The sequence below is a fragment of the Mus musculus genome, chromosome 3 (assembly GCF_000001635.26).
Source record: "Mus musculus strain C57BL/6J chromosome 3, GRCm38.p6 C57BL/6J".
NCBI classification, from domain to species: Eukaryota; Metazoa; Chordata; class Mammalia; order Rodentia; family Muridae; genus Mus; species Mus musculus.
This window is the reverse complement of record NC_000069.6, coordinates 102,993,716-103,005,397: the sequence shown is the minus strand read 5'-3', so window position 1 is coordinate 103,005,397 and position 11,682 is coordinate 102,993,716. Positions and strand designations below refer to the sequence as shown.

At 43.6% G+C, this 11,682-nt stretch overlaps 1 protein-coding gene across 1 annotated transcript; it reads right to left on the bottom strand.

The window, feature by feature from the left end:
* Positions 1 to 1,483: 1,483 nt before the first annotated feature.
* Positions 1,484 to 9,658, bottom strand: Sike1 (suppressor of IKBKE 1). The gene is made up of 5 exons (NM_025679.3): positions 9,431 to 9,658; positions 9,137 to 9,242; positions 8,013 to 8,155; positions 6,795 to 6,908; positions 1,484 to 3,690 (listed from the first exon to the last, which is right to left on the bottom strand). The coding sequence occupies exons 1-5, from the start codon at positions 9,587 to 9,589 to the stop codon at positions 3,589 to 3,591; spliced, it is 624 nt and encodes a 207-aa protein (NP_079955.1). The 5' UTR covers positions 9,590 to 9,658; the 3' UTR covers positions 1,484 to 3,588.
* Positions 9,659 to 11,682: the final 2,024 nt, after the last annotated feature.

Below are 11,682 nucleotides of genomic sequence, written 5' to 3'. Positions count from 1 at the left end.
AGCAGTCAGTAAAGAAATAACAGTGTCCACTACAGCTCATTTTCTTAGTGACTCAACGTAGGCATCCCTGCAGCTAATAATTTTAATTTGTTAAAAATTATATTTACGGTAAAATGCCTTACTGTAACAATCAGGCCTTACTGTTTTCTCAGTATGATTTCTCTTTGCTAAGAGGATACTGATTTTATTTGGCACGGCTGTGTACCTAGCTTCCTTTGCAATTAGACATGTCTATTTAATAAGTGAGGCAGATATGGAGAGAACTCCATTAGAATTTCTGGAAACGTTTGCTTTCCCCATGTGTCTGTAGTGTAGGGCAGGCAGTTTTCTATTTTTTCCCTGTCTTCCACATGGGCATGACATCTGACACAGCAGTAGCCTATAACAAGATAACAGCATCACAGACGGAGCCAACGTGGAAAAAGGCACCCTGTGCAGAAATGCACCCTTCCCTCCACACTGAGGACCACTCACAGGCACAGCATTCTAGGGACCATGCAGCAGCGTGAACTAAACAGAAGTCACGGTATTCACAACACACAGGCCATAGTGTCTCTCTTACCCTGTTAATTAACCTGTTGACTGACTTTGCCGATCAAGATCCATGAACTCCACAGTTATGTGCATTTAAAGGTGCCTTAACTTGGTCCTTAAGAAATGTGCTGAAGAGTGCCTGAGTGTGATTCTTGGCTCCACTTTGGACAAATTAGAACCTTCTAGTATGTATGGAACTGTAAAGAACTGAAGCGGGGATGCTGTGTCAGCTGACACAGAAAACCCCTTAGTATAAGGAAGTAACCATTGCAGGACCCCCTGGACTTCGATTCTGCAGCTGTTTTCTATGTTTTCTCCTAGCACCACCCCTCCCCCACCCCCTTCCCTGGTCAACTTTTAGATTCTCAAATAACACAGCCCTTTCTGTGCTGTATCCTACACTTACATCTGATGTAACACACTGCATCAAAATTATCTGCACAACATTTTGTTTAGTTTTTTGAGACAGGGTCTCTTGTAGCCCAGGCTGGTTTTGAATTTACTATGTAGCCAAGAATGACCTTGGATTTCTGCTCTTCCTGCTTCTGCTCCAAATTCTGGGATTACAGGCATGTGCCACCATGCCCAATTTATCTGCTGCTATCGGGCAGGCAGCATAGAGGGGAATAGCGCTGCTATATCCCACCCCTCTGTAATATCCCTTTACCACTCTTCTCATTTTAAAGTCGGTTTGTTTTTAACTCCTAGTGAAATAATTTGCACAGAACATCATACACAATTTATCTGTTTGTGTGTTGTAGGTCAGAAGGTAATTTTTAGAAGTTGGTTCTCTCCTTCCCTCATGTGGGTTCTGAGGAATTGAACTCAGGCCATCTGACTTCATGGTAAGCACTTAGACCTGCTGAGCCATCTCCTAGCCCTAACAGACATGTTCTTAAACCGGTACTGCCGTTTTCTGGAATGATTATTAAGATGTAAATTCCAGATTCCATCCATAAATTTCTATTTCATTAGGTGCATTTTAAGAAACATGGAAATAGACTTCAGTGGTAAATTATACATTCAGGACTTCTGCAATGAATAGGTTGTTAATGTGCTTTTCAAAGGTTTATACTGCTGAATATATTGAATAATTGCAAGCTGCTTATGACATCTATGTCATGAACACTTGCCATGGTTGCTATGTATGTGAATATGTGAAAAAAATCTCCTATACTTCTTTTTGCTTTTTTCAAGACAGGGTCTCCCTGTGTAGTCTCCTGGGACTCACTAGGTAAACCTGCATGTCCTCGAATTCAAGAGATGTGCCTCTGCCTTCCAAGTGCTGGGATTGCAGGTGTACATCGCCACTGCTCAGCTAAACTTCCTTTTTTTTTCCAGCTCAACTTCTTAGACTCATTTCTCAGTAAAATGAGCAAATCTTCTCAAAAAGGTTTTTATTAGTTAATATAATTTCATACTAAAATTTTATACACTAAATACTTCCACCCATTGCAAGAGATATTAGCATCTTCACACAAGTGTGAAACATTCTTTCTCCATTCAATGTGCTAGCTCTGCAATGCCTTCACAGCACTAACACCAGGCAGAATTTATACGACACAGGGCACCGAAAGCTTGCTCTACCCTCAGGACTGCAATGGAGAGATTCCTCTGAAAGCTAGATGCAAAGACCTTTGTAGTGAGTGCTACGGGAACAGAAGGCAGATAAAGAAAGGGACACCATGCTCACTGCTGAAATAGACTGACTGATAATGCTCTCACTGTGATGGGACCTGCTGTGACAGCTGACAAGTGGTAAAGGAACCCACCCCTGAATGGGTTTGTGGAGTACACACTTGGGGCCCTTAGGGGAAACATCAAGGGGAGCAGCTGGAGTGAAAGTTAACATGGGAACAAAAACCAAAGTCCATCTGGGCAAACAGTGCAAAAGGAATTATTTATAAACCTGACATATGAGCAAACCAAGATGAGAAGGAACTGACAGGGAGCTATTAGAATCTCAGGTTGTTCTTGATTGCCTGAATGCATGGCATCAGGAATGTGGTAACTTTCTGTGAGTAATAAAATGCTTCCATGAGAAAACCCAGCAGATGGAAAGACAGCAAAGTACTGATGCCGGTCTAAACCATCCCAGTGGTGCTGCTCTGCACAGCACAGCACAGCACAGCTGTGTGTCCATGAAAGTGCCTAGGAGCTAGGAACCTGTGAGTGAGGTATGTGTGTGTGTGTGTGTGTGTGTGTGTGTGTGTGTGTGTATGTGTATGTCTCATACAAGGCAACTACCTAAGCCGAAGACTCCTTAGGCAGACAGAATGGAAAACTACTTGGTCAAATAAATAAAAGCTATTTTTGGCATTTAAGTCCAATGTACATGTACAGTCATGTACATCTAATAGCTCCCTGTGCATGATGGGGCAGGCCCAAGTTCCTCAGCACTCTCTGAATGACTGTGGATCCTTGAGGAGGAGGAGGAGCAACGCGAACCCGGCTTACTTGTTTTCAAGCGTATTTCCTGGGGACTAATAGATTCTCTCAAATTAAGAGCAAAGACACCTGACCACAAAGTGCCAACTCCTAGCACCGGAGAGGATCAAACCCCATGGATGAGCGACGTCACTCAGAGACTCTGCCAATCTGCTTCTTTGAAGTCATGCTACTTTTACAAGTGGAAGAAAAAAAAAATCTAGGTTTACACCAAATATGTATTTTTAAAAAGTTAAATCTTTGAAAAACTCTTAGAAGGAATTTTTATAATCCTATATAAAATAAAATCCTGGCTTATAATAAAAGTGTTCAGTGTTTCCAAGCTGTGAAAAACAACATTGAACTGCAGGTAACAGTTTATAGAGATTCCGGACTAGAGTGACAAATGTCATCTCTGTCCCAGCAATGGGGGACTTGTCTAGTTTCACTAGTACACCCCAAACTAGTTAGTGGACAATGAATACCAAGTGGCAATTCTAAACTGCCACCCCATACCTCTACCCAACACTAAGTCAAGTCTGCGGCAGGACTCTTGGACACGGCAGGAGAGGAGGGCACGGCTTCTCGCTCTGACGGGCAAGCTGTAGCCAGCCTTCGGAAGTCCAGTTACTTGATGGTCTGAGAGGCAGGAGCCACAGAGCTTTCTTTTCCAACCTGCAGAGATTCACTGCTGATGGACAGTAACTCTCGAAGTTCCTTATTTTCAAGCTGGGGAGAAAAGATATTTCCTGTGTTTTAATTGTTAAACTATGTCAGAACATACTATTTTGGCCCAGAAAGAGGAAAAAAAAATTTTTTTTTGGCTTTTCTTTTTTAAGATTTATTTATTATTATACATAAGTACACTGTAGCTGTCTTCAGATGTGCCAGAAGAGGGCATCAGATCTCATTATGGGTGGTTGTGAGCCACCATGTGGTTGCTGGAATTTGAACTCAGGACCTTCGGAAGAGCGGTCAAGTGCTCCTATCTGCTGAGCCATCTCACCAGCCCTTTTTTTGGTTTTTCGAGACAGGGTTTCTCTGTATAGCCCTGGCTGTCCTGGAACTCACTCTGTAGACCAGGTTGGCCTTGAACTCAGAAATCCACCTGCCTCTGCCTTTCAAGTGCTGGGATTAAAGGTGTGCGTCACCATTGCTCGCTTAAAAAATTGTTTTTTAAAGACAAAGTCCTACTGAGTGGAGTTTGCTGGCCTAGAAATTGATATGCAGATCACACTGACCTTAAACAGATACCTGCCTGACCTTGCCTCCAGATTACTAGAGGTATGCTCTGCCACACCTGGACTTTAAACGATTAAGCCTTTTCATTTTAGATTTATTTCAATATCTTATGTGTATGAATGTTTTACCTCCATGGATGTCTGTGCATCATGTGCATAGCTGGTACCCTGGAAGGTCAGAAGAGGGCACTGTTGGTCTGGGACTAGAGTTACATAGGTCGTGAGTCACCACCATATGGGTGCTAGGAATCAAACCAGATCCTCTGTAAGAGCTACAAGGGCTTTTAACCACTAAGCCATCTCTCTGTCCCTAATTTAATTACTAATTTTGATAATTGACACCTATCACTTTCTTTTTTAGCTAAGGATAGGCTACACTCTATCCTTATCCTTTTTGTAGAAAATTATTGTCTATTTTGAGATAGGGTCTTATGTAGTAGGTGAGGTGAGGCCTGGCTTGGAACTCCTGACCCTTCTGTTTCTAAGTCCTGGAATTACAGGTGTGTGTTGCCATGTCCAGATCTTTACGGACACCAAGATAAACTACAGCATTTCCAGCTTCACCAAGAGGTTGAACAAATCCTCTACCATATAAACGGCTTCTCAGTTCTCTTGATTTATTTTTTACTTATGTGTATGTATTGTTTTGCATGCACTTATGTACGAGCACCATCTGAGTGCCTAGTGCCCTTGGAGGCCAGAAGAGGGCATCAGATCCCCTGGAACTGGAGTTACAGATGGTTGTGAGCCACAATGTGGCTGCTGGGAACTGGGTCCTCTGCAAGAGTTGTACGTACTCTTAACTTCTGAGCTATCTCTTCAGTCATAGTATTCTTAATCTTTCTTCTAGCACTTATATACCATTCTGTACTCTGTCCTTCCTTCATTAGATATGAGCAGGGACCTTATCTTTTTCTTTTGGAATTTCTCAAAGGGCCCACTATAGGACCTGAAATAACCAGTCAAATCTTCAAACCACCCATTGAAGTGTCTTCTCTGCATATTTTTACACTCATACACATATAATTACATTTTAAAAAAACCCATGATTTTACTTGTTATCCACCCTCCCCCCCCCTTGCAATAAGGTTTCTCTGTGCAGCCCTGGCTGTCCTGAAACTCATTCTGTAGACCAGGCTGGCCGCAAACTCAGAGATCCTCTGCCTTCCAACTCACATGTTATTTTATACATGTGAGTGTGTGTGTGTGTGTGTATGTATGTATGTATGTATGTATGTATATGTAGATGTATGGTACATGCATGCCTAGTATTCCTTCAGGTCAGAACAATGTCAGATGACCTAGAACTGGAGTTAGGGATGATTGTGAGTGACCATGTAAGTGTTGGAAACTAAACTCGGGTCCTCCCAAGGGCAGCAAGTACTCTCAATTGCTGAGCCATCTCTCCAGCCCTTTAGATTTGTTTTTTTTTCCTTTTGAGACAGGGTTTTATATATCAGAGGCTGGCCTTAAAACTCACTAAGTATCTCAGACTGGCTTCAAAACTCTCAATCCTCCTGTCTCAAACTCTTAAGCTTCTGCGACTGGAGCCACGCATCATTACACCTAGTTTATGAAGTGCTGGGGAGCCAACCTGGGGCTCAAGAATGCCAAGGAAGCACTGCACTCCCAGCTGCACCTCACTGTTCTTCTGTGGCATATTTTGTAAAAGGTCTCTTCATTTTATGTGTAGTTTTGTCTACATGTACATCTGTGCACTACGTGCTGTGCCAGCAGTCGCAGGCAGTTGTGAGTTACCATGTGGATGCTGGGTATCGAATCTGGGTCCTCTGGCCAGTGCTCTTACCCACTGAGCATCTTTCCAACCCCACTTTTTATATTTCTCTTGGCATTTACTTCTATAATTCTAAAGGGTTGCCTGTACCGATTGATCTTTTTTCTTTTCTTTTCTTTTCCTTTTGCTTTCCTTTCCTTTCCTTTTTTCTTCTTTTCTTTTCCTGGAACTTTTTCTGTAGACCAGGCTGGCCTTAAGAGATCTGTCTATCTCTGCCTCCAGAGTGCTGGGATAAAAGGCGTGAGCCATCACTGCCCAGCTTCTGTACTGCTATTTCTTGATCAAGTTTAGATTTTATGTATTTGACTTTCTATTACTGCGAGAAGTCAGCTCACACATGACCTGTTCCTCCTCCCCTCTGCTTTTCAAGTATATTCATATACTTAATAGATATAGCAACCGAGCTCTGTCCCCAGCCCCACAGTTGACATTTCCCCTGATTGCTGCTGACTACATTCATTTATTTTCCTGAAAAGGAAATAAATAAAGGAGAAATTGAAATTTTAAGTCACTAGGACACAAAGAACATTAACACTGCCAACCAAGGCAACCCAGGAGGCCGAGGCTGAGGCAGGGCAGTTTTGAGCTCTTAGCCAGTCCAGGCCCCATTCTGAGATGAACCCCTTCCTTCCTTCCTCTCTTCTTCTTTGAGACATTTTTGTAAAAAGGGGGAACATTATTATACTGCAGTGAGGACAGTGGTGATACATCCCAAGAGCCTCTAAAACTCACAACCAGTGAACTTAACAAAATAAATAAAAGAAAAAGAGGTGACCTTCTGGCAGTGAGAGCCTTACCTCCAGCTGAGCTAGTCTCTCCTGAACCTTACAGAATTGGTTATCGTCCACCTGAACAGCTCTCCGCATCACTGCTCCCATTTCACAGATTCTATCGATCTGACTTTCAATCTCCTGTGAAAATAAGATGAAGAAAAGGTTCCTAGTGATGAAGACCATGGAACGCATGTACAGGAGAATTTTATGTCTATTAAAACCTTGAGAAGTAAGAGTAAGTGGGAAGTGGCTCCCTTTGTACACACTACAGAAGTTACATTGCAATCATACTATATTTCGAGCTATAATAATATCAATCTATCAATCTGTGGCATTTCAAATAATTTCCAATTTTCAAAAGAATGTTTGATATCCAGGGACCAGGTGTGGTGGCATACACGTGTAATCCTAGCCCTTGGGAGGCCTAGGGAGGAGGGTTAGGAGTTAAGAGGCCAGCCTGGGCTAAATGAGACCTAGCTGCAAAAAACAAAACAAAACCCTAAACAAACAAAACACCCACCCAACCAACCAAAAGTAATATAACAGACAACTCAAATATTTAGATATTTAAAACATTCAAATATTTTAAACATTCCATTGCCTAAAACTCCTAACGATAGAAGATGAAACGTGGTGCATCTTTCACTGTAGTAAATAGTTGCTTCCAATTAATTACTACAGTAAAAGCTAAAATAGGGCAAGGAAACACCCTACAAACTGCAAGGTAATTGCTGGCTCCTCCAAGTTAAACAGTGAAGGATCAAAGAGGAGGAACTGCTATAAAACAAAGGAACAAGACCAGCCCTCCCCCCATAACACAGTCTGAGTCATTTGATGAAGTTAGTGACTGCTTGCTATGTGGAAGCGAGGGATAAAATCCGACTCATGCCCTTGGAACTATAAAACTTATGGCTCGATAGAATGTACAACAATCAGCTAAGCAGTCACTGAATGCCTTCAACACTAGCTGGTATCACACTTGCTATGTAGCCCAGGATGGCCTACTCTCAATCTTTCTGTGTCAAGCTGAAAAGAAATCCCTGGTGAGGGAGGTAACTTGACCACTAAAGGATGGAAGAGGCCCTTATCCCCTTCCTTTATTCATGTCTTCACAAAGCCACAGCCAAATTCAGAGTGATTATGAAAATATGCAGAAAGAGGAACACTGTTTTCTGCAAACAAAGGAACGACCCCACGATTTCAGTTCAGTTTATTTACAATTTATTTATCAGTGTTTCTTACTGCAGAGTGAGACTGGTGAGCTTTCAGAACTGGTTCGGCATCCACGGCTTTCTTAGCGACCATTAACTGTAACATCTGTTTCCGGTACTTGCTCATGATCAGTTCCAACGCATCCTGGTGCTCCTCCAAGGAAACCCACAGTTCTAACAACAAAAGCAAACATCTGGACAATGACGTCTAAGACTGGTCTCAAGGCAAACCTCCTAACAGCTGGAGCTCTCAGACACTCCACGGGACACTGGGAATCCAAAGTTGGAAATCAGTATTCAAGCCCACAGACGTGAACAGTGTACCTGAAAACCAACTCTCTAGGCAGTAGAGTCTTGTGCAAATAAAATGGGACGTGTAATCACGAGGCACGGATTTGAATTCAGTTTTCTAATTGACTTCTCAGAAGCAAAAATGAGCTCATTAAAATTAAAAAAAAAAAACTACATTTTGTTGATTTGTGTGAACCACGGCACATGTCGGGTCAGAGAAGAACCCCCAGGAGTCAGTTCTCTCCTTAAACCACGTAGGCCCTTGGAATGGCCTCAGATCCTCCAGCTTGGCAGTTCAGGCCTTCTGGCTGGTTCCAACTGGTGTCTGTGAACCTGTTTCTTAGCTGCATTGTGTAAATACTTGGTCAGGGGCATAGAGTGGAATGGCAGATGTAAAAGGGCTCCATCAGACAACTACCATCCTGCTGTCATCAACAACCCTAAGACTATGTATTTGGGGGACGAAGTTCTAGCCTTCCATCTTGCACAGGAACATTAAAGAAACGTCGATCTTAACTTTAGTGTTCACTCTAATATCGAAATGTTACATTTGGAGACTATGAACTTTAGTTATAGAAGCCTCCATTTGGTATGTGGTCACTCCCCAGCCATCTAACAATTCAACTCTGCTAAACTACTGAATACATCTTTCAAGGTCATCAACCAGGAAGACTTTTAAAAGAGCAATCTAACAGATTTTACTGTTACCAGTTGACCCTTGAAGCACTGATCTAAATATATGTATGCGATGTGCACGCTTGTGAACTGTTCAGGCACTTGTGTAAGAATGTCCAAAGTAGTATTACCAGAAAAAAAAAATCCTAGACACACACACACACACACACACACACACGCCTGACTAACCTCTGTTTTCCTGCTGTAAGTCTCTAATCTGGGTATTCTCTTGAGACAGCAGAATGTGAGGTTTATATTTAGACATGTCCTTCACGTCGGATGCATCCTCTTGATACTGGACAGAAAGACAGACTAAGGCACTGTAAACATGGGCAGGTGCTGCGGAGGAGGCAGCAGTCCCACCCACGACACAGGAAGCTCACACATCCGCCCTGCCCTCCAGACCAAGATAAATCAGGCCGCGCGACCCCACCCACCCGCCCGCAGCGTCCACCCCTGGGCGCGGCTCGGCCCCCGGCCGACCTGCTCGGGTAACACGGCGCCCGCCTCCCGCATCGCCGCCACCCGCCGGTGCAGCGCAGCCGACTGGTCCACCAGCGACTCGGCCGCCGCATCGTGCTCGCGCAGCCGCTCCAGCAGCGTCTTGGCGTCCGTCAAGATCTTCTCGATCGTGCAGCTCATAGTGGCCGAGGAGGCGCGCCGGGCCCGCTAGCCTAGGCGCTTCGCTCAGACCTTACCCGGCCCTGGCTCAGCGCGAATCGCGTCACTTCCGGGTGCACTTTAAAGGCGTGGTGGCATCTCGGTCGGCGCCTGCGCAGAGGTGGACTCTTGGTTACCCTCAGGCTTCGCCACAGCCTTAGCCTTTCTAGGGTGGAGCAGCAGAGGTCGGATTGGTGCCACATCCTGGTTTTTCACGAAGTTATTTCTGTTCCGGTCTTAGTTCAACTTTTCTTCTGGTTTTGATTGATGTAGTTTGTTATTTAGTAATGGGATTGTAACAAACTGATGAAACAGATACTCACCCCCAATAAGTGGTAAAATACACCGGAACCTCTCCTTTCCTCCCTCCCTCCTTCCATTTCTTCTCTTCTTTCTCCTCACCTCCCCCTTTTCCTTTTTTCCTTCCCTCCCTTCTTCCTTTAAACGGTGAGCAGTGTCTGGGAATGACATCTGAGGTTGTCCTTTGACTTCCACAACTGCACTTGTGTATGCAATCAGTTAGATGCACACGCGTGTGCACATACACAAAGGAAAATCTTTCCTTAGTGCAATGTTGGAAGCCTTTTGATTTGGGAGCTATTCTGCTATTCTACAGCACTATGGCTGACTGTGTTTAACGAGTACGGTGGCTGACAGGGAATTCTTTCCTAAAATATTTTTGTCCAAAAGAGTCTAGGACAGTAGAATAGTAGTAATGCTGTGTTTTAAAGAATCATTTTCCCTGTCCTACAGTCTCTTTTATCTTGAGTTCAGATGTAAAGTTTAGAAACACGTGATGTTTGGTGTACTTTTGTGATTTGGGGAAATGCCTATTGTAAAAATTTTACACTTACAAAACTGTGTTAAGAGGTTGCCTCTGGGAAGATGAAATAATTTTCATTCGGAAGGAAAACAACTTTGGGAAAACAGAATAATAGCCTCGAATAAGTTTACAACAAAGACCAGGATATATTTGCAAACGTTTTGTGAGGAGCGTTTCCCAGGACTCTTAGAAATACTTGAGGAGTACACAACCCCCTTGAAGTCACACAGGATGAGGGCTCAGATTATGTGAGCTGGACATTAAGGGGTAAAGATCCCCTCAGTTCTGGAGAAATTGGGGGACACTTGAAGGTTGTACTGGTAGCCCAAATAAACTTACCTAAGGCATGTGGGCATAGGTTAGGACATTAGGAAGGGCTGAAGTGGGGACAAGTTTTCGGTTGCCAGCAGTATAAGTCTCAGGTGAGAAGGGAGGGGCCTCTCCTGATGCTCCCAGCCACCGTGCATGAGAATACCCAACTGTGAACAGGCTAGTTTATTTGTTTCTAACATTTCACTTAGTTTCCCCCCCTTGTCTCCCTGGTATTCTTTAACTCTTAATTCCTTACATTTATATATTGGATTGTAGCTGTTGGGCCCTTGGTCTTGTCTCAAGGACTTGGTGCATGTGCAAGTGTGCAGAGAAACACAGAGAGATAGAGAGAGAGAGAGAGAGAGAGAGAGAGAGAGAGAGAGAGAGAGAGAAGAGAGAAGAGAGATGAAAGAGTGAAAGAGAAGAGAGGAGAAAAGAGAGAGACTAGTACTTTGGGTCTCAAAATGAAGCTATGGTGTTTTGGGATGCTGAAAATGCTTTAAGGTTAGATTGTGCAGATTGTAGAACTCTGGGACTGTAAGCAAAACTACTGAAGAACACACTGTGTAGTGTGGCAGTGGCTGTTAGGGTGATACCTAGGGATACAATGACACACAACTGAAATGCCAGTTCCCTCATGCAGTGCCACACACCCAAGAACTACAGCTCTCTAGTGCATAGAACTCTACATCATTTTTTACTGGTCTTTATTGTCTTGGGATGACCATAAATAGGAGTATAGAAGGGGCAGGGCTTGTGGAAATATGTGGGGACAAAAGGCAGTGATACACTAGACTTTTAATTCTACAGTATAAACCACAGCTGGGAGGTTGTGCACACCTTTGATCTCAACACTCAGGAAGCAGAGGCAATCAGATCTCTTATTTGAGGCCAGCCTGGTCTTTAGAGTGAGTTCTAGGACAACGAAAGCTACACAGAG